The sequence below is a fragment of the Anneissia japonica genome, unplaced genomic scaffold (assembly GCF_011630105.1).
Source record: "Anneissia japonica isolate Jap-2015-1 unplaced genomic scaffold, ASM1163010v1 scaffold1149_len126086_cov162, whole genome shotgun sequence".
Classification (NCBI taxonomy): Eukaryota; Metazoa; Echinodermata; class Crinoidea; order Comatulida; family Comatulidae; genus Anneissia; species Anneissia japonica.
Genome location: NW_022744885.1, coordinates 56,596 through 80,650, shown reverse-complemented (window position 1 = coordinate 80,650; position 24,055 = coordinate 56,596). Strand labels below are relative to the sequence as shown.

Genomic DNA, 24,055 nt, shown 5'->3' with positions numbered 1-24,055 from the left:
CTGTAGTACATATATTTATAGTACCATATAAATAATAAATAATTTTCGATTTTTTATTATTATTCATATTATTATTATTTATTAGTTTTAGTATTATAATTTTAATAATAGTAATTTAAAAAGTTGTTGTTATTGGCATTTTATTAGTATTTTTCTCATATAATTATTAATATTATTGTTGTTGCTGTCACCTTTATTATCGATATTATTACCCTATTATTACTAAGTAGGCCTGGTATTATAAGTATCATTATTATTATTATTACTAATTGTTGACTTGTGGCCGAGTTGACTTGTGGCCGAGTTGACTTGTGGCCGAGTTGACTGTGGCCGAGTTGACTTGTGGCCGAGTTGACCTGCACCCGTAGTAGTAGGCCTATAGGCCTAGACCTACTATAATAATTTCGGCATCTGTCAACTACTGCAACAATCTCAAATTGAGATATACAGTCGTCATACAAAAGACGGGTATAATACAACTTAGCATCAACAACTGTTGACGCTAATTAGTATGTATCTGTACTGTACAGTGTATATCAACAACCATTGTTGACAGCAGAACCAGACTATTGTTATTGTAGACCTATTGTAAATAATGCTCAAATAAGCGCCATTCTCAAATAAGTGCCACTCAAATAAACTCCACACCAAACCTGATTTTTTTCGCTAAACGCCACTCTCAATGAGCCGCGTTGAAGCTTCCAAAAATGTTATTAGCGCCGTGGCACTTATTCGACCATTTATGGTATACATAGTGATAACAGCCTAACAGTACTACTACTTCTGTACATCAAAATAAGAAAATTGCCTCACTCAATATGTTTTTGAAAAGTGTCTTGATTCACATTGTGCTTTGATTTCTACAGAAACAACAAATGTGGTTGTGCTATTATAATGGATTTTGATGCAGTTTTGCAAAAAGTAGGGACCTTTGGAAAAGCACAAAAACTGTACACTTTCCTTGTTAGCTGGATGTCTGTCTGGGCAGCTTCTGTGACCTTCAACCATGTTTTTGCGGCCCGTGAGCCACAGTTTACTTGCGAGGGCTTTGAAAATTTAACAAAAACTGAAATCTGTGATTTGGATGTGCCTTGCAATCATATTTTCAACCTTTCAGAGTTTTCATCAATGGTTGCGGATGTAAGTAAACATTAAAGCCAAGCACACACTATGTCATGCAACGGTTGCAGAACTGTTGGCTGATGAATCCATATCCGCCGTCTGCTAATTGTCGGTGGCAGAGTGAGTGGATTGTGACTAATCTCTTGCACTACACGTCTCATTGCTTTCTCCATGAAATCATGTTGGCCAACAACCATGGAGTGTGCCCGGCTTTTGCTCCACATTCTTTTGTTTTAATTTTTTGTAAGTCACAGATCATCAAAAAGTATACTATAAATTATTAAAACATGTTTAGATATTTCATATGCGCTTCGAGCTTGTTTGATTGCGAAGTTATGAGAACAATTAAAATTATAGTAATTACAAAAAAGCAGCCATTTTAGACACCATCTGAATTATGCGGATAGCTCAAGTGGCATTTTCTGGAACTTTCAATATGTTATTCTCTTCGTATTCAATGAACAATCCTGAGAATTCAGCTTGTTACAATAAATTTCTACATCTGCCTATAATTTAGGCATATATGCCCTTGGATGGACTAACAATAATATTTCTTGATATTGTTAGCTTATATCATAGATTTCCTCTCATTGTATAACAAATAGTTGTCAAAATGTAAAAACTGAGCAGCTGTTGATTATTAAACAAATATTTTTGTAACTATTTAATTTTATCCAACAATGAGTGACTTACCACTAAAAGGATGATTTAAATGCTTTGTATACAGTACCAAGTATGTAAGGCTTAGGAAGTGGAGTTAATTTTCAGATTCAGATTCACAAGAGATACTTGAGATTACAAGGCAAACAATAGGATTGGAAGGCAAACAATGAACTGTATGTTCACTACAATTCTACTGATCAGCATTTGTATAAGATACTGTTGAAAATATATTTAACAAATTTTTTTAAATATATTTGTTCTGTTCTTTATAAATATTATGAACAGTTGTTTAATATAGTATTATAATAGAGGGATTCGGCAATGTTTGTTTACAGGCGGTCATGTGACATAAGTTGGATATAGTGTACATGAAAAACATTACAGTGCGATAGCATAGGGAAAAAAAATGTTGTGGTTGCGAAAACAACCACCCCCTTTTAATGTGAGAAATAAATGCCTGGGAAAGGCAATACAATATTTGTTCAAAATAGTGTTTACTTGCTTGTCCTAGCATTCTCCTAGGATTGTATGCTTTGAAATTTAAGTGATCCTTCATAAACCTTAGCTCGCCCTAGCATTGCAGCGTAGTTCGCGGGTCGAAGACCATCATGCATACATGACCATGCCGTAGATATGTAGGGACCTAGGCCTAACATTTGTTGAAAAATCTGAATGTTTGCGGCCAGTAATCTTTACAGCAATAGCAAACTATTAAGGCAAAATTCTCAAGTTTAATTTCCAATCAATTGGTATAGTTTACTGGGAATTATAATGATTTTTACAGCAATAACAAGGGACATTCGCATTAGCGATCTCCATGTAAAACACCGCTGTGCCAATCGATTGTTTATATCCAACACCCAAGTTACATCACATGACGCCCATCGCCGAATCCCTGTATTATTACTTGATTAATAATAAAAATAACTTTTTTTGTTGTAAATAGTACAATTTATTTGTTTCAGCGTGATCTTGTATTTGATTATAATAATAATAATAATATAATAATTATAACTTAATATGTTATAAATATTTCAATGTATTTTTGAATATAATCATTTTAATAATATTTTTTCAGCTTGATCTTGTCTGTGAGAGGTCGATGTATGTAACCTATGGAACATCCATATTCTTTTTGGGTGTTCTTGTTGGGGTCTTCACCATGGGGGTGCTAGCAGATAAGTTTGGGAGGCAGAAGGTGATGTCATTTGGCATAATTCTCTTTGTCATTGTCTCTGCATCTGTATGTGCCATTCATGATGTCTGGCAACTTTTTCTTTTACGGTATGTTATTTCCATTTTGTTCCCCTTGTGTGCAAATCAAAAAACATTTGTCCACACTTTCAAATTGAATGTGAAAAATTTGTGTGGTATGCTTATACTGTATGTGGGCATGTTCACATCATATTACACCCAAATATGGCCATATCACATTGTTTCGTGGGAATATATTTGATGTTAAACTGCTTATTGAAATCTTTACTGTAAGAAAAAGTGTAAACACATGCTATTCCTGAGTAATTTTGTATTTATTTAACTTAATATGTAAAACTTAAAGATGTATTAAATTAATAAACAATCAGAATCTATAGAGAAAGATATAACATTTATGGAGAATTGTTTTTCTATTTATATGCTTTTATATGGATACATTTAATTAATTATTACACTTTTTTTTTTCTAAATATAAGGATTTGTAATTTTCTTTTCAGGTTTTTGTGTGGTTATTTAGGAGGGGGAACTGGTGTGGTATCTTATGTTCTACTTACTGAGGTCATTGGTCCAGATTGTCGTGAAGCTATTGGTTTCATTTTTAATTCGGCATTTTCTGTCGGATTTGCTGTAAGTATTTCACTATTATTTATTAATATTATTTATAATAATACCACATAGTACATACAACATAAAACACACAAAAAGATAATAGTAATACTATTATTGATGTTACTATTATTATTAGTACTTATAGATACAATTTCTAATCCATATACAAAAACCGAGTGTGAATATTCAAACAGGTACCATTAGTGTTACTGTTATAATTATAGTTCTTAATGCTATTGTTGTTTAGTATATTTTAAATTCATATTAATTCTCTTGAGAACACTGCTACTAACTTATTGTCACATGTATATTCCTACCTGTATATGAAATAATAGTATGGATTCATTTGTATAAAGGTCATGTGCAGTATGCTCAAAATCAGTGTAACTTAATTGCATGTTAGACTGATTTACTATTATAAAATATGAATAATTAAAAGTTATCATGTTATTAAACATTTCATTAATATAAAAAAGAATGCATCATGACTATATGATGCATTATAGAACAACGGCCATCTAAAAAAGCCCTACTTCTGATATTTACAAAAATTTCAGACAAGGAACTAATTGTATATCCTGTTTTGAATAATGATAACATATCAAACATAAAGCTCTGTCCAGATTTTCAAATTTTCTTTCACAAAAAACTGTTGTATGCCCATATATAGTCATGATGTGCCTATATATGGTCATGATGTGATGTTATCATGACCGTATTTAGGCATGTCACATGTTTTTGTCAAATAATAGTTTTTGGTTAAAACTTGTTGAACATTGTATTGACTATTTCTCCTTCATGTAACGGTTCAATGATAAATAAAGTTTTAATTTATTTCTAGGTTTATGCATTGTTTGCATACTTAATCTACAACTGGCGTTTATTAACAGTAGTCTCAATGGCACCTGTACTAATATGTCTTAGCAATATTTGGTAAGTTGAACTTTGTTTAAAATGATTAAACAAGGATGCGACCAGGTCCCCTTTTATGATGCAGATTGCCGCTTTTGTTTTCCTTCTATCTGTGTTGGATAATTGATAATAAAGTAGTAATAACACGCAAATATTATGGATTTGAGGGAAATGAGTTATTTTCCGTGAGACTCTCACTTGAGTGCGGAAGGCCATCCCGATTTTAGAGAGACACCCACGATTTCTGAGAAACTTGGGACCCCTGCAATTAAAATAAATAAAGTTTATTTTGATACTGGATGAGTAAGAAATATATTACTGATTATGAATTAATATTTGTTTTCTTAAATTTTAGCCTCATCCCAGAATCTCCACGATGGCTTGCTTCAAATGGTCAACTCTCGCAGGCAGAGAGTATCCTATATCGTATTGGAAAGACGAATGGGAAAAAAATTGAGAAATCATCTATTTCTTTAAAACTTGTTAGTGAAACAAAAAAGACACAGAATTCTGTCTTTGACCTTGTACGTACGAAGGTCATGCGCAAGAGAATTTTAATTCAATGGATCAATTGGTATGAATATGTAATCTTAATTGATTTTACTTTTTTTCTCATTGAACAACAAGAAAAGTGCCACTTAGGGGACGAGATTATGCTCTGTAAACTTAGCAAATATTTGAGGCTTAAGCTCTGTCCACACTATCAAAATGTATGTGACAAATTTGTGTGATGTGCCCATATATGTCATATCTTTGTCACATAGAGTTTACTTGTGTGGACAGATCTTTAGGTAGTAAAGGACATATTTGTGAGAAAAAATTCCTGGTTTTGACAGGACTTTTGTTGTCATTTATTTATTTTTTATTTTATTTAACTTTATTTACCGAGGGTGACCCAAAACAGCGGTATGCTGATGATCATGGCGCCCTCACGTTTAAACATGCAACAATCACAAAAGCAATACAGAGAGTATTATTATACAATTTAAAATATATGTATTATCAATCAATAATTTATGTACAAAGAAAAAACAAAGCATGATAACTCAATAAAAAATAAGATTAAAATGGAATATCAAATTTGTCAAAATTTAGTTTAAAGCATTAAATAGTCATTTAGAAAAATAAAAATATACAAATAATAAAAAATCAATGCAAATTTGATTGTCAGAACAATTATGAAAAAATAGTTTTATATTAAAAAGATAAAAATAAAAATGTATATTATATAGACATTAAAAAAAATATGAGATTAATTTTATTTATCAAAAATATAATTTAGTTGTCATATTATTCAATCTATATTAGGACCTCTTTACAAATAGATAAAAATTTAAAAAAAATTAAAAATGAAGAATAATTAAAAACAAGATAATAATTTATTGCATTAAAAAGACTAGAAAAATAGGTGGGATTAATTATAATCAATCAAAAATCTACAAAATTTTAATTATCAATCAAAAATTAGTAATTTTAATTTATTGCATTATGTAATCCACTTGTAATTTATGACACAGGTTTACATGCAGCATGGTGTATTATGGGATGTCCCTATCGTCAGCCACCCTTGGCGGCAACCCTTACGTCAGCTTTGCTGTTTCTGGCCTCATTGAAATTCCAGCAAATTATTTCGCCTACGTGTTGATGCGAAGGTTGGTTGTTATTTTAATTAATTGGTGGTGCTTGTTGCTGCCTGTATAATGTTAGCTCAAAATCATTATTTCATTATTTTGTGTATACATAATAGGAGTAATTCAATTTTGTATACATTTTGCCTTGCAGAATACTGCACACCTAAAATAATTTAATGAATAGTAAATGATGAAGATAATAAAAATTCATTCATTTATTCTCTTTATTCCAAAAACTAGTTAATAGCAGCCTATACAACAATAATATAAAGGAGATTATATTTTACAAAATATCTACTTAGTACTATATACTGTATTTTTATATTTGATATTTTGAATGTTATTCTTATACCCTTGTCGGAGGAAAACACTGTTGACAGCATAATATTAAGTTTGCTTTTTGGTTATCCTGTCACTGACAAGGGTATTGTCTTGTTCTTTTGTCCTTTTGTATTTTCAAGTTTTGGCAAAATAAATGAAACGAAAATGAAATGAAATATATGCTCACAAGCACAAGTTTCAAAGTTTATAACAAATTTATGTATGTAGTAGAGACATCCATTTTACTTTAATACATGTAAACTGCTATCCTTGAGAACGTTATTGTTAATGCACTTCACTTAATGACTTTGACAAAGATATTGAAATAGGTGTTGGCAAAGGCAAGCTTATTTAATATTTACCTTTTACACTATATAAAGGTGTGATTTATTGATGTATATTTCAAGATTATAGCATTGATGGTGTATTTATTTATGTTTTCTTGAGGTGGGGGCGTAAGCCATGCATGTTGCTTTCCTATTTTCTGGGTGGATTTGGATGCGTTGGCCTGTTAATAATTCAGCCTGATGGTAAGAGACACCTTTAACACCTTAAACCTTGCACCTTGACACCTTGCATTTATAAACATCTATCAATCTTCACAAAAAGTCTTAAAGTCATATTTTTGTGAACAATGTTCTTCCTTTGACTGTGAAAAATAGCATGTAATGTGCGCACAAAAAGTTGTCGTTTGGTGGGTTAGGTGCTCGCCTTTAAATATCAGGGTACTAGGCTCAAATCCTGCAAATTCTAAGATTTAGTTTTATGACTAAAAACAACCAGTGGCGTGTTTAGGGGAGGGTGCAGGGCGCACCCCCCAAAAACAAATTACTTGTGCCCCCCCAAAAACCACAGTCAAGTAGTTGAAAATCACCATATTTTGTTAATTAGCAACCCCTCAACTGATCATCGAACACCCCCCCCCCACTTCATCTTCACACCCCCTAAAATCTATTGAGGCTTAACCTCTATGTGATTTTTAGCCTTTCAGAAAATATTTCATTAGACTTTCTTGAAGTTGAGCATTGTCAAGCATGGAAAGCCATTACTTGTTTGATTACATGTCATACAAAATCTGATCACACAGTTTTGAGTCTGACAGACAAAAATCTGATAGTGTGTCTGCCCAGTGTATCTAAAGCCCTGTCCAGTCTATCAAATTTTATTTGACAAAAACATGTGATATGCCTATATGGTCATGATGACATCACATCATCATGGCAATATATTTGATTTGAATTGATTTATTTTGCATTCTGACTGTATATGGGCATACATCATGACTATATATGGACATATTTTATTACTAGAGTAGTAGTAAAATTTGGTAGTGTAGGACAGAGCCTAAGAGCTTTTTCTTCTGGGTGGAGCATGTAATCAAAGACATACAGTCCAAGGCAGGGGTGGGGGGAGGGTGGAAAAGAGAGCACCTTTTTGGACAGTTAAAAAAAACAGAAAAAAAAAAAAAAAGAAAGAAGAAGAAATTATTGATCTTTTAAAATGCCTCAAAGGTTATTTCTTGTTGTCTAGAAAACAAAATTTCTCCTCACCCCCCTTAAGGACATCTCTGAATCTGCCTCTGCAAGGGACGGTACCTATGGCCTGAGGAGAATGGTCAAGGTGTTCCCTTATCTGTGGTGGGTCCAGGGGCCCATGCGTCGTGGAAGCTCAAAATTCCTTTGGCCATTTTAATCTCTTAAATGAGTATGTACTTGGTAGAGATTCTTTGGATGCTGCCGTGGAGTGGATCCACCAGTGTACTGTAAATTCTGTGGTATGCAAAATTAAATGATATATATTCTGTCTTTGTTTTTTTATACACAATATTTATTTATTATTTAGTTATTCTTTCTTTTAATACATTACTGATTTCCAAAGTGGTTCAGTTCTTAACTGAATATATCTTTATTTACTTCCTTTTTTTTTTTTTTTTTTTTGTAGATGACAATAAAAAGGTGGCACTGACAAGGACAGTGTTTGCAATGATTGGTAAATTTGGAATATCAAGTGCATTTACTGCTATATATGTTTATTCCGTTGAGCTGATACCAACGGTTGTACGGTAAGAGCTCAAACCATGTTGTCGTGCTATAGCCTTTCAATTCTAAAGTTTTTGGTTCAAATTAAGCAAAATTCATTTTTTAACAACTGCACTTCCTAAGCCGACGTTCTACAAACTATGGTCTGCGGCCCAAATTTGGGCCCGTAAAAACATTTTTGGAAGGCCGCGAAGCCGCCTCGAAATTGAAAAAAAAAATAACAAAGACGTCCCTGGCGCGGCTGGGCTTCTGGGCCGCGGTTTGGTGCCTGTAATCGTATTAGGACGCTGTCCTAAACCACATATTTACTGGCCCCACATATTAAATATCATGTTTTGATTTGTCAGTTTTTAAGTTAGATTTACACTTTCTGTTGGATGTGAACAAAAATTTAAAAATTTGAAGGAAATAATGTTCATAAGGTGAAAATTATAAAATATGTTATTATTTTACTATTATTATGATCATTCTTTTTTCTGATTTCTAAAGATAAACAAAGTATGACATGCCTAAATATGGTCTTGATGACATCACAATCACAGCGCATATAGAGACTTTTTGTATTTTGCGCTATATACAGTTGAACTTGCCTAAGTCAAATCCAAAATGCCATTGAAATATTGTTCGACTTTTTAGATTTAGATAAAATTTGACTTACAGATTGTTAATTAATAAAAAGACACAACAATTTGCCATGTAAAATCGACTTAGAAAATTATTTTACGCAAGGTCGACTTAGGCAAGCTTAACTGTAAATTAAAACCATTAACCATTAACATCATGACCATATATAGGCACATCATGACTATATATGGGCATACATCAGTTTTTTGTCAAATCAAATTTTGTAGCCTGTCCAGACTATCAAATTTTGTTTGAAAACATGTGACATGCCTAAATATGGTCATGACACCATGACCATATAATAGGCACATCATGACAAATGGGCATACATCAGTTTTTTGTCAAAGAAAATTTGGTAGTCTGAACAGAGCTTTATGTGTTTGCAGGAATAGTGGTATGGGCACCTGTTCCATGGTTGCCAGGATTGGTGGCATAATTGCTCCAGAACTTGATACAATGGTAAGTGATAGCAGTATAATCAATATAAAAGGCACATATCACAGTGGCATTTTGAAAAGGGTGGTGTTAATGGAAATATTGTCCAATGAGCTTTTTGGCACAAAACAAGGGACAGAGAATATGGCTATGATTACACTATAAATTGATTTTAACATCTAGGAGCTTACTTAGCTATTTTTTTCTCCTTAGTTTTTTATTACTTTTTCACATTTAAACAAATAGGAGGGGGTGCTCAGGTACCGTAAAACTAATAATAATAATAATAATAATAATATGTCGGTCTCCAGAAGCGCTTGATGCCTAAAGCTGGTTTTCCGCTAGGCGAATTTATTTGTGCGAATCGAAAATTTTAGCCTATACGCATGCGCAGTTTAATTTTCATCACACAAGATTCTGAAATTTGCAGGCATATAGGTACAAATTTCCGATTCGCATGATTAAATTCGTCTAGAGGAAAACCGGTTTAAAGCCTCTAAGCGCTTCACATAATCACCCGGCCATTGGATCAAACACGTATGGAACACACACTCAGCTCCCTGGGGAGAATTCCATAATATTGCATCTAGTAATCAGTGCAGTTTTGTTCAAACTTACCAGGTACCCACTTGTACTCTTAGGAGAGAGGCAAACGTAGGTAAGTACAGAATCTTGCCTGACACAAGAAATGTGACGAGCATCTGAAACTCCAGATCACACGATCAGAAGTCCAACGCTTTGCACGTTGCGCCACATGCCCCCTGTACCTCCATACCCCTACACACCAGTGCATACTAAACACCCCCGCATTGCCATTATTAATATGCCTTTATTATAATTTATTATAAACATGTAGTGGTAAAAATAATAACTATGAAATAAGTAATTTTACAGTTTTGTATTATGTTACAATTTCTTGAATTCAAAATTGTCCATCTTTCCTTCCTCTCCTCACGCTTTCCAGGGAAATGCGGCAATGTATGTGATGTATGGTGCCGCATGCTTTCTTACTGGATTTCTTGACTTCTTTCTTCCTGAAACATTGAACAAATCACTACCAGAACACATAGCAGAGATTGAAGGGATCGCATACAAGTTGGTGGCTCAGGATTCAGGGGAGGAGGATGCTCAGGTATTTAGCGATGCAAACAGTGCTGATTTAGACTGGGATATTGGGACTGGGATGCTTGAAAGGCAAACTGACATAGACGGTCTACTGGGAGAAAATACTATTCTCAGTTTTCGGTATGGTAAAAGTAATGATAATGAAAGAACGTGGGAAGTACCAGTTGGAGGTAAAGAAAATGGCATTGAAATGACTTCTCTTAAAGTATATGAATATGTTGATGATGAGGTAGAAATTCTATTTGATCGAAGCAACACACTCTAATTTATGAAGACAAGGTTAATGACGATACATTCCATGTATTGTAAGCTTTTAATGAACTATGTGGTGTGTGATTCTTGTAAATTCAATTTCAAATGTGGAAAGATATTTTTTATATAGAATTTTTAATGTTAATGAAGTAATTTTATTTATACTATCATTATAAATAATTGTGGTTAGATAATTAATGTAATGTTTATATGCCATGAGACCTACCACACTTGAGTAGAAACAGCAGTTTTGCTTAGCTGTTTTACACTGTCTTTCACTATACAGCAGGTGTGTGATTCTTGTAAATTCTATTTCAAATGTGGACACATATTTTTATATTGAATTTGTAATGTTAATGAAGTAATGTTATTATTTATACAGTCATTATAATTAATTATGGTTAGATAAGTAATGTAATGTTTATATGCCATGAGGCCTACCACACTTAAGTAGAAACAGCAGTTTTGCTTAGCTCTTTTACACTGTCTTTCACTATACAGCAGGTTAAATGCTGAGCTAATTTTATAGCTCACCGGGTGAGTCAAATGGTCGAGACCTGTAGTCATAATATCCAAGCGGCACTCTTGCCTTTGTTTCTGGGTGAAACAAGTCCTCTCGAATAAGGACTATAAACCGTAGACACAGTGTACATAATTAATAATTAGCTCATGTGCACTTTAAAGAACCCAGTATCTTCTGAGACGATTACGGGGTGTACTGGCCCATACAGCCCCTACTGTGGACAGACAAGTAGCTGGTACCAGTTTACCGGGTAGCTCAGACATGAAGTGACCCTACACCGTGTTTCCACAGCACTTACAATTTCTCCGATAATATCTCCAATAAATTCCCTCCAAATATTTTATCGCATTATGCAATATTATGGACAACAATGCAATGTTTTTTAACACCAAAACATCTGTTTTATTGACCTAGAAGGTGACCATTTTTTTGAGCGAGATGGATAGGCCTAGGCCAAGAACAAAATCGTATGGTACTATTTCACTCTGGAAATGTACTGTCACAGTGATGTTTCATTGTACTATAGGGATTGAAAAGAAGATGAAAAAGAATGCCAGATTTGTTTAATGTGCTTTACAGTACAATAGGGAGGGATAGACTTAGGTCCAGCCAGGCATCGTCGATGTCGAGCGCAGCCTTTTTAGGCTTTTTATATATATAGTAACTACAAAAAATGTAATCATTTTTTATTATGAAGTATTTGATACTCAGCAGGGCCCTAGCCCTACCATCTACTAGTTGCCTTAGAAACTAACTACCCAAAAGAATTCTTTGCATTGCCATGATTTGAAATTGGTCAACCTAATTTATTTTCTCATTCAGAGCTTTTTCCGATAAATTATATGATTCTCATATGAAAGTTTATCGGAAAATTTGTTGCCCCATTTCCACAGCGAAAAAAAACAAAAATGGCCTTAGGGGAGAAGAAAGTTACTGTACAACCTAGTTTTTGTAGCTTAAGTATTATTTGCTTTGGAAATTGTGCATGTCATAGATTTATCTTCTGGGCAAAAGCAATGTATCAACAGATACCTTTTTACAGCTACAGTACTCAATTCCATACCAAACTACTGTAAATGGTAAGCAGCTCATTCATTGCAACTTGGCTTCAAACTGTTTTAAAATATAGTACTGCAATATTTCCGCTTTGTAAAAAAAGTTCAGTCTGCCAATGGTTCAGAACATTGCACATTATAAAAAAGACAAGGTACATCATATATAGGGTAGAACAATGTTGATCATGATAAGGGTAGACACTTTATAAAAACAAAAGAAAACAACAAACAAATAAACACATCAAAAAAAATATGCAAAAAGTAAATAAAATATTCCTTATTTGCTGAATAGAGAAGGGGACAAAAAAATAAATACAACCCAACTGACTCAGACATCAAAAATATTTCTAATGCCCCAACAAAATGCTTGGGCAACCAACACAATTCCTTAACTTTGATAAATCTTTGATTACAATGACAGTCTACTTAAACTTGAGTGGGTGCCGGGATTTAGAAGCGAAGTATAGAGATAGTAATAGGTGGACAAATTACAGGGGGACTTAGTTGAGTGGGGAAGAATTAGTTAAACAGCATTGCAAGGCAAGAATAATGGTGCCTTAGTTTATATTATATGGTACTTGTATATATATATTACATTATTTCACCTTAAATATGTTTTTTATATAGCCTAGTAGTTAAAGTAATATATTTTTACAGTCAATATATCCATTACACTTATTCAGTTTGGGCTACACAGCATGACTATCTAAGTGCATAAAATGAGTTGTAATATTTTATTAAAAAGGGACAAGTGGGTAAGGGAAGGGAAGAACATGTATTGAATTGAATTTATTTAGCAATCAGAGTAAAATACAAAAACAATGAATATGATACAAGGAAAAAAAAACAAATACTATTGAAAACTCTGAAAGTAAGGAATAGCCCATAAAGGTTTCAAAGAAACGTATTTCCATTGGGATCCTGCAAACGAAACATTCAATTGCCAAAATGAATAACAATATGAAAATGGTATCCACAATTAAAAAGAATAAACTTAGCTAAAATTTAAAAATGATTATTTACAATTTTAAAGTTTAAGACAATATTAAAATATCAACAATTTGAAAAAAAATAAAAATCAATATAACCGATTGAAACTCATTTAAAATAGACTTTACGCTAATTAAAATTCATCTGAAAGAAATTCACTTTGATAAAAATGAAGACCACAGAGGAACAGGTGAGGCAACATGAGAAAAAAATTGAATTTCTATACATTGTAAGGAAATAAACTACATGAACAGTGTTAGGATTTCAAATCTCATGGGAACTTAGATGAGTAAGGTAGGAATTAGATCGGCCAATGAAGAAAAAAAAACCGTCAATTGTTTTTATTTTAATGTAATTTTATATTAATATGTTTTGTCAGGTGCTGCTCTTAAGAACCTTGAACTCCCATTGAGAGTAATATACTGTCCAAGATAATCAACATTTGCATTAAGAATGCCATTTCTATAGTTTTTTCATAGGCACTTAAATTTAAATCAAGTTAACTTGCTTTGACCAGTTTCATTATAAGTTCATAACAATTCAATTTCTTTTTACAATAAATTTGAAATGTTTTTTTGTTCAATTGAAATTGAATTCTAAGAGATATTTTTTCAGATTTTGCCAGAATATATCAGTGGTGGACCATAAGGTAGTTAAAAGGGTATGCAGGGTGTTTGATAAAAAACCAGTTGAGGCATGCCTTCTCAAAACCAGTATCAATGCACAAAAAATTACACTCTTGATTAAGCGCCGCACCAATCATGATTTTTTTTTTCACTAGTCGCCGCTCTTGAATATGCGCCGCAACGGTGATTTTACTGACATGGGGGACCCATGACTCGTCCTTACGCCATTGTAAAGTTTACAATACTGCCAAATTCTTTTTCTAATTACTCAGTTCAACATATAGCGACAATATGGCATGCCTCAAATGTGAATTTGATAATTTTGCTAATGTTCCATATCAACAGCGTTAACGTACTCCAACATATGTGTTTGTGGGAAAACACTTTTGTTGGACAAGTGTGTATCCCTTGTTCTGTTCTGAATGGTCAGTTGTTAAGTCAGATCAGGGGTGAGCATAAAAATGGGTCAGAGGGCCAACGTCAATTTTTGATTTAACACCAAGGTTCACACCCAAACTTTAATGTTTCCGGTGCGCTTCCAAATACCTTCATAGACTATTTTTTAAAGGGTTCTTGCTCAGCATGTCTTACAAATAATTGGTTGGATGGTTGGCAGGCCGCACCCATTGGGTTTTTAATTCATTTTCGTGGGCCACAAAAAAAATTACTGACCGCATTTGCTCACCTGTGAGTTAGATTGACATTTTGGAAAGGTCTGTTATTTTAAGTATAGCTTATATTATCAAAAATGTATATTCATAAAGAATGTTATGTTCATGTATATTCATTTTATTAAGACATGGTCTGAATAGAATTATTTACTCAAAATACATATATATATATATATATATATAAATCAAGATAGCCGTTAACACTGTTAAATTATATATAATAATTTATTTTATATAATTATAAATATATATATATAAGGGTCCCCCCTTTACATCTGCCCCTGTGTTATGTTTATGTATTTTTAAGATATAACCTGAACAAAATTATTTATTCAAGGCATACATATTAATCCAGAATGTCATGTTCATGTATATTGACCTGAATAAAATTATTTATTCAAGGTATATATATAGAATTGTATTATAATACTTATATATATAAACAAAGAATCTATTGTGGTGTAAATGATGTACTAATTTAGAATCTTTTTATAGTACTGCTAATTTGTATATCAGTTGCGTAATGTCACAAATATTGTATTTTTTTATGTACTGTATGTTTTTCAATGGTTATGGGAATAAAGTGCACTTCGTCCACTGTCAGTATTTGTGGTTTTTAATGCTTAAATTCTGTCATGTAGAACTGCAATATACATTTTTCAGAAGATCCAGATTTTTTTAAATGAGGGGCACAGATTTCATGTAGGCCTACATATAACATAGTTATACAGATTAAATATTAAATAATGCTATGATTCGTGTCCAGTATGCTGTTATGATATATCGTCTCCCCATCTAGCAGTGGCAAGATGGGGAGACGTTTTTAAGACCTAGAAGGATTAATGAGGGCTTGAATGAAAATATAATGAATGAATTTTATATTATTGCAAGTAATGATAAATGTAACTACATTATGTATTCATTCACTAAATGAAGACATTAAGTGGTCTAATCCATCTCTCTCATTCTGTATCAATTGATGACAAAATCCAGTCAATTCCCAAAGAATTGTTATAGAGTTTGAAACTTTATAATACTTCATATAAAATTTCAGTATCTCATATTGTTCAAGGTATAGCTTAGGTTTAGTTTTATAGGGATACATTAATCGATATATTCATACAATATTACAATAACAAACTCAAAGAGCTCAAACACCAAACACACAGCTCAATCACCAAGTGCTTGACCTGCTATACAGTCCTACTACTGTAAAACCTCAAATAGAAGCCCAGGGCTTATTTTTATTGCAAACTTTGGATGGGTTTCTTTTGGAGATGGGCTTCTTTTTGAGGCTCCTTTTGCAAAGTAAAGAGTGGGGGGGGGGGGCTTCTTTTCAAAATTAATGCTGTACATTTTGTGAATTTATCCTATAAAACAATAAATAAGGCCACTGTAACATCAATCTGTATCTTAAAGTGGATTTAACTGGCATTAAATCATCTAAACTAGAAATTGCAAGTGAAGTGCTGCGAAGTACAACTGCATATAACAAAAATTATTTATGCGAGTCAAGTGAAAATAATGAATAATAAAAATATAACAAATAATGAGACACGACCCATTTCTATATTAGAACACTTCTCATTGGGTAACAAAGTCGTAATTTTTCATTTTTGTCAAAAAGTGTCTATAGTGGTGAATTATGGTTTAGGTTTTTTTTAATAAAGTTTCTATGTATGTGGAAAATGTAGTTGATTACCAAAGGTTACAATTTTTATTTTGAAGACTGCATGGACTAGGAAGTGTACATTTTTTATGGGGCAAGTTTCCAAGGGCTGGTTTTCTAGCTATGGGCGAGTTGACTGCCAAAGAGTGTTGCCAAAGTGCGAGCCAGCGTGTTATTTGATCACAAGTGCGAGACATCGCAAGTGTGAGCCAGCGAGCCATGACGTCACGACAATAGATACGAGACGTTTACTCGAGTTGTGCGAGGTATCGGTGGAGATTTGTGGAGTACAATTCAAAAAACAACTATAGGTCTAATAATGAATTATTGCGATGTTAAATAGACAATGTTAGCTCTCAAGGAGCGACGTTTTTCATTGGGACCTTCGTCCCTTCAAGGCTAGGCCTATAATACCATCCTAGCTAGTCTAGGCCCGAGAGTAGGATAAGGCTAGCGCGACATGCGGACGTTGGTACGTGTTGGTTAGTCTACAAACGTCGCCTAAAGTAATTGATTTTACCCGGCAGAACGAAAGAAGGAAATTCCGCATTTCAGTCGTCTTAGGCCCTTGTTTTTTGACAAACAATGACCTTTCAGAGGTTAAGTTGCTGTCAAGAAAATGAATTGGCTGCTTCGCAGCAACTACTGTATAAAACAAGCTTGTTTTTAATTTATTTTGTTTTTTGAAATTCATGTACAGTGTATCATGGAGTGCCCATGGGCTTTTTTTCCGAGGCTAATTTTGCAAACTAAAGAGGGGGCTTTAATTCGAGATGGGCTTCATTGGTTTTTCGGTATTATTATTATTATTGAATGTTTATCTTTTGAAATTAAGTGAGAATGCAATGTAATTCACAACCAAAATGAAAGCGAGTCCTAAAAAACACAGCGACAAAAGACACATCTATGACTATTATGATTTAATTTATTATCATATCGTAAATGGAGAATGATAAATTAATAAATCAACAACTACATTAATGTATGAATAAATCGGACTAAATACTGCATTACATTTATAAAAGCAAGGAAAGTTCAATTGCTTCTTTTTACGCCGTCTTTTCCAGAATATCCCATATACAAGATAATGTCTGTGTGAGGTATATGAACAGTTTGTTAATGCCCCTTTAACAGTCTTTCTCAAAACCATAATTGAGCACTAAAGTGGGGGTTTAAGGATTTCTTGGTAATCCTTTATATCAAATCTTTTCAAGATCACAATTAGAATTTCTGTTTCTCCTGAATCAAATCCCTGGGCCTTTATTGGAATGCAGTATCACACAAAATACTAAGTAATTACGTATTCAAATTTATATTCAAAAGGAAATTACACCACTGATAGAACACTTCAATTTGTATAAGACAATACTCAAATATCTTAGATAAGTTATGATAAAATGAGACTCCAAATGACAAGTTAATTAGTATCCAACGACACTAATTACCTACCACCAATTAAGTCGTTTTCTGGTCTTCAAAGACTATATTAGTCAGAAATATTGGTTCAAATGCACCACCAACCTACAGGCTCGAAACGTGTTAGATATTCACTCTCAAAATATGATCGCGAAAATCAAAAGTAGATAAACCCAACGGGATTACTCAGAATCGTCGACTTCAATGATTTCTTCGCTGACAAAAAATTCAACAGTCTCTTGAGCAAGCTCATCCCAACCACTATCATACGAATCTGTCTCCATACCTGTGGTGAAAATAACAAATTAATTCATATTATTTCAGACTACTTACAAACTGAAACACAAGGCCCAATAAGTTAAGACTCAATTTGAGCCTAAAGGTCTGTCCACACAATCAATGTTTTATGTGAGAAATACATTGTCATCGCTATGTATGCAAATGACAGATTATATAACTTAATGGTCAGAAAATAAAAATTTCTTTTAATGAGGCTTAAGAAGTTTACTATGCTCTGTCAACACTATTAAATTTTAAATGACAAATTTGTGTGATAATGATGATGTCATAAATACACCCAAACATGGGCACATCACTTTTATTTTTCACATAAAATTTGATAGTGTGGACATGATACAAGGTCAACAGATGGAGTGCCAGTGAAAGCTCATTCTCAATACCTAACCTCAATCAGTTTGCTGCCTATTTATTATCTGGTATTCATTTTTCAGACTAATAACATAATATGTATACAACACTACTTTTATCATGTACTTTACCTCTTCTCAGTTCTAACCGCTCTTGCTTTTCTGCAGCAAGCTGTTCCTCTTTTTGCCTCTTGAAACTCTCAAATTCTTCCATTAACGCTCGACGTCTCTCAATGATTTCCTAAACAAAAAGAATTAGTATAACTTTTACAAACTGCAATGTGTTATATTATTTTGGAACTAATATCTGACAATTCACTTTAAAAAATGGTAATCCTGTAATTGTTAATTTGAATGGCAATTTCCATGATCATGATGAAAAGAATAATGATGTAAATACAAAAATTAACATTTCTCTTTTGAAAACACATTAAATGGATTTGAGTGACAACACACGTTTTATTAAATTTGCAACTAAACACAGCAGAGTGATTCCACCAATGTTTTGGGAGGCAACTTTATGCTGACAGCAATTACTTACCTTGGATGCCTTTGATTGGCTCATTCTATCCTTCAATTCATACCGTTTACTGTACGTTTTCATATTTTTCTTCAAATCCTGAAATAATGACAATCATTTTCAAAAATGAAAAAAATTTGCTCATGTTGTATGATTGCTAGTTCTCAATGACAAGGCACCGAAACCCAGAAATACCGGGTTGGTGTCTGGCGGGGAACAGTTTTAGCAACAGTAGTCGAAGTGTAATATAAGCTAGTTAAGTGGCTGTGTGTATGACACTAAACTCCATCTGGTCGCTAAACTAACATGCGAGTAAAGTATCAGCACAGTATGACACCAGTGGGAGATGTATGATATAATTTCATTTTTTGGGGGAGGGGGTGAGTGAGATAAGGATAACTTTGGCACGTAGCACCATCCGACGGCCGTATGTGCTCGATGCCCTCCCGAATTATTATTTTTTTTTAAGTAGGGACCTCTGAGTCTGAGAGTGTCATTTATGGCTATCTGTTGGCTTGGCGTAGACCTTTTTTTCTTTTTTTTTTTTTTTGGCTGCCGATGGGGGGACTTGACCTGCCTGACACACTGTGCTGATGCAGGATAATGTGATTCCATGGACGAGGCACACGCTACAGATTGCTTTCAATGACGTTCTGCTCAAACTGCCACTGACAATCAGTAGACAGTGTCATGTCATCAAGGACTTACAGAGTGGAGATAATTTCAGTGTCTAAAACTTTAGTGGCTGCTAAGTTGAGGGTGTTACAGTCACTCACCAGCAAGACATTCAATAGCCGAACAAAGGGTAAATAAGTTCCTCTGAGTCAATATCAACCATATTTAATTTACGTAATAGTTATGGTAAGCCATGCTGTTTGTTTATTTTTTAAAATCTAATTTTATTTTGTGATGCGCATAAAGCCATTTAAATGAAAATATTACAAACAGAACTAAACAGATTGTATGCAAATATATTACCTTGATTTGCTCCTCAGTGAGAATAGAAGGTGGGCGTGGCCGCCATAGTAATTGACAGAAGCGATCTGTAGTGCACTTTTGAAGTACTTTGCCTTGGAACGACCACATCCAGTAAGCATTGTCAACCTAAAAATAACACATTAGACATTTTAAATTGCAATGTGAGCAATCATCCAAGTTGCATGTTTAATGAGTTAAAAATCACGACCAAAAATAAAATTTAATATCTGAATTACTTAATTTGTATATTTTAAAATTCATTTTAAAAAAAATATAGAATTCTACCTTGTGGCTCCACCAACTAACTCCTGTTGCTATGTAGCGTCCTGTCGGATCCCACTCTACGTCAGTTGCCATGAAATGTTCCGCACTATTCATAATTGTCATGTCATTGGCATCTAGGAACTCCAATGCACCATTCATCCTGTAGCAAAGAGATTCACATTTATTGTAATGTTTGGTATGGTATAGTTTTCTTTGGTCTGAAACAAATTTATACCCCAAAAAGTTGTGGCCAACCAGGGATTAAGCTGTCCTACTGGGACTTACTTACCTCTCCCTGCTGGCACCTCCATTGGCTAAGAGGTTGCATATGGTGTGTAACTGTTTATGTGTCCAATAATTAACAACTAAGATTGATGCAAATATATGATTACTACAGTATAAATGACCAAAATCTGCCTTGTAACTGCATAATACTTACGACCTCAATCCTGCGAGAACTATAAACTGTCCATTTGGAGCCCAAAACAACGCATTAGCTTGCTTCTTTTCTAGTGTTGCTAAATATTTAAAAAATAATAATATACAGTAAAATATAGATATTCTTGAAAATATGCTTAACTCTAACATTTCAATTGTAATTTATACTTTATTGCTTATCTCTATTCTATATAAATTCTCATTCAGTCTATTATGTTCATTGTAGAGTACATAATTGTGAATTTTATCAACTTTATATATATATATATATATATATATATATATATATTATTCATGAAGATCTGATATGTTGTTGTATTGTTTTAATGTTAAGAAAATAGAACAGTAAATTTCAACTCACTAATCAACTCAATTTTACTGTGCGGTTTGACATTGTAGAAGCTAGCACTTATTCTTGGTGACTCGCCGTGGAGTACAGCAAAACGAGATCCAACAGGCTCCCATGCGAAGGCACCAATCTGGTCTTTTATCTCAACAACATCAACTGGAATTTGTTTCTCTCGTATTCGAAAGATTTCAAAGCTGTAGTATTGACCTTTTTTGCTTTTGGTCAGTCTGTCTACCTTAACGCCAAGGTAGTCGCCTGCCTTCTGCCAGTGCAACTTACACTCGGCTACGCTGAACAGATTCTTTACACGCAGCTCCTTACGTGATGGAATCTCTAGAAGTGTGACACGTGCAGGACTCTCCCCTTGCTCAGGAACCCAATACGAAATTATGTTATCTGCCGGTGACCAACAGAAGTCCCTAAAATGAAGAATTTAGTAATATTTCATTATTTTCATTATGGCTACTTTTACTAGTATTAGTATTTGAGGCATATTTTGAGAAAAAAATTAAGCACAGGCTAACCAAAGGCCTAGACTAACCTAACCTTAATATAACATTGGCAGGGAACACAAATGTGCCTTGGGCCTAACCATGCTTAGGAGATACCAAAGATGTTGAGTTATAAAGCAATTACAGTAAAATTTATTTCGGACAAATGACCCTTAGGATGACCTTTTACATTCAATAATTTAATTCACACACTGCAGCCCTACATATACATATATACATTTATATACACATACACACACATATATATATATATATATAATTAATTAATTTTAAATAGTTTGGCATTATATGGCTTTATCTTTATATACTACAGTTTGATATAAAACTTATCACAACTAATTACACTAAAATAATCTTCACTTGCTTTTGAGCTTAGTATCTGTCTCTTATACACATCTAGATGTGTATAAGAGACAGGTATAACAATATACATTTTCTGGTAAAGTCTTGCGACTAGTTACTACACGCTGCGATATCAATTCATACATGTTTGAAACAATTTCGCCCATGAATCTTTATCATTAGCAATTTCTTTAAGATACATAAGATCTTCATAACTATTCAGACAAAGATGTCGTTTTCTTACATCTACCTGCAATTGATTCATTAAGTTACTTTGCGGTCTACCAACACGATCCTGTATATATATATATGTATGTAAATATATACATATATATATATAAATATATACATATATACATACATACATACATACATACATACATACATACATACACACACACACACACACACACATTACTGGTTCCTTTACTGTAGGTCAATAATTTTCAATTGTCCTTATAATCATTACATGTGCCTTTTCTACTAGTATCATAGTTATAACAGATTTTATCAGTTACATTTTCATACAAATGTATGTGGTTCACTATAAATCCTCAAACTTACTTTATACCAATACATTTAAAACTTTTCTTGTCCAAGAGTCCAAATGATGGTGTTTCATAAACACTCAAACTATCTTCACCAATTCTAGCAAAATACTTTCCATCATGACTCCACCTGGCAACAAAGAGAAATAAAATTAATGACAATTTAGCTACTATTAATAATGAATGTAACACAATATCAACAACTCGTTAACAACTATGTTCTGGTTTAAGAAAAATCAAATTATGTAAAAAACAACATTATTGTTTAGAATAAAAAAATTTATTAGGGAGCTTTCAAATTTGCGACACCTTTATTTCACAATGTAATTAAATCACAAAGAAATGGCTGAAACACCGTTGCACAATCGAAAACTCCGTAAGTAAATAAATACTTACTTAAACACAGGCCATTGTGAAGCAGTCATACAGTGAAATCCACGTTTCTTGGCACCTGTCCAAACATCCCAAATGATAATTGCCTTTGGGTCATCTTTCGAGTCCATCATTGGACTAAAGCTGACCAAGTACCTAGAATACAAGGAAATAATTGGTTGACAAATAAGTTATATTTTTTATGTGTAGATTGTTGATGAATGGGAATTTATTTTTTTTTCAGTTCACTGTGAATTACATTTCTATTTAATTTGATAGTACAGACAAATTTTAAAGTAAAATTCTGCAGCACCGCCGGCAATTTATAAATGTATTTTGAAACACATGTTTGACATGTTGCCTACCTTTCACATGGTGAGAAGTCAATCAGTTGAACACCTGTGTGGGCAAACCTCTGGATTTGTTGGAATTTCTCTCCACCCCATAATGCAATTCCTTTCTGATGAAAGGTGGTCAGGTAGGTACCCTGGGGTGACCAGCGCACATATGTTTCTGTCCACCTCTGCAAACAATATTCATAAATTAAAAACTGTACACTGAAAAAAAGTATCTTTTGGAAGCTACCAATCATTAAACCATTTCAAATTTATAAGTCATATTTATAAGAATTTATCCATGTTATTACTGTAGATGGCATATCATATAAATGAATTGTTGTTTATTACAATATTTAAAGAGTGTTCTTCCAGCTTAAGCTCTGTCCAGACTACCAAATATTCTTTGACAAAAATATGATGCATGCTCATATATAGTTATGATTTACCTATATATGGTCATGATTTACCTATATATGGTCAACATGTGTCACAATTTTATGTCAAACAAAATTTAATAGTCTGGACAGGGCTTTATCCTTGGTAAGCTGATATTTAGAGCCTTCTTAAATTCATTGATGCGGTGCTTGCTTTATAAACTAATACCCGATTCACAGGTGAAGTTAAATTCAACAAAAAGTAATAAATTGTAACCGAGCCATCTCCCGAGTTATTCCTACTGAGATATAAAGCATTCACAAGTCTGTAAGGTAATGCCAAGATCGTGTCAAATGTATTCAATTTTATTCAATGAATCATTTTTGCCCCTACTGCGATATAGGCCTAGCCCAGTTGAGAACTCCTGTCATAGATGGACTGTTGAACTCACAATCACAATAAACATTTGAAGCA

General features: G+C 33.3%; 2 protein-coding genes across 6 annotated transcripts in view; one reads left to right on the top strand and one right to left on the bottom strand.

Moving 5' to 3' along the window:
* Positions 1-15,419, top strand: part of LOC117119734 (solute carrier family 22 member 15-like) — a 20,960-nt gene extending 5,541 nt beyond the window's left edge. For all 5 annotated transcript variants that reach the window (XM_033264587.1, XM_033264588.1, XM_033264583.1 and 2 more), the window contains exons 2-11: positions 867-1,140; positions 2,864-3,069; positions 3,498-3,627; positions 4,451-4,542; positions 4,877-5,095; positions 6,039-6,173; positions 6,921-7,003; positions 8,415-8,535; positions 9,523-9,595; positions 10,536-15,419. In XM_033264587.1, coding sequence (XP_033120478.1) covers positions 895-1,140; positions 2,864-3,069; positions 3,498-3,627; positions 4,451-4,542; positions 4,877-5,095; positions 6,039-6,173; positions 6,921-7,003; positions 8,415-8,535; positions 9,523-9,595; positions 10,536-10,961 — 1,731 coding nt within the window. In that variant the 5' untranslated portion in view covers positions 867-894 and the 3' untranslated portion in view covers positions 10,962-15,419. The remainder of the gene's footprint in view (positions 1-866; positions 1,141-2,863; positions 3,070-3,497; positions 3,628-4,450; positions 4,543-4,876; positions 5,096-6,038; positions 6,174-6,920; positions 7,004-8,414; positions 8,536-9,522; positions 9,596-10,535) is intronic.
* Positions 15,420-17,387: 1,968 nt separating this feature from the next.
* The window catches only part of LOC117119730 (eukaryotic translation initiation factor 3 subunit B-like), a 14,706-nt gene continuing 8,038 nt past the window's right edge, over positions 17,388-24,055 (bottom strand). Inside the window, exons 6-15 of the mRNA XM_033264578.1 lie at positions 23,234-23,391; positions 22,893-23,024; positions 22,513-22,626; positions 21,107-21,513; positions 20,747-20,825; positions 20,329-20,467; positions 20,044-20,169; positions 19,087-19,164; positions 18,678-18,786; positions 17,388-18,184 (exon numbers count right to left, since the gene is read on the bottom strand). Of these exons, the coding sequence (XP_033120469.1) occupies positions 18,081-18,184; positions 18,678-18,786; positions 19,087-19,164; positions 20,044-20,169; positions 20,329-20,467; positions 20,747-20,825; positions 21,107-21,513; positions 22,513-22,626; positions 22,893-23,024; positions 23,234-23,391 (1,446 nt within the window). The 3' untranslated portion in view covers positions 17,388-18,080. The remainder of the gene's footprint in view (positions 18,185-18,677; positions 18,787-19,086; positions 19,165-20,043; positions 20,170-20,328; positions 20,468-20,746; positions 20,826-21,106; positions 21,514-22,512; positions 22,627-22,892; positions 23,025-23,233; positions 23,392-24,055) is intronic.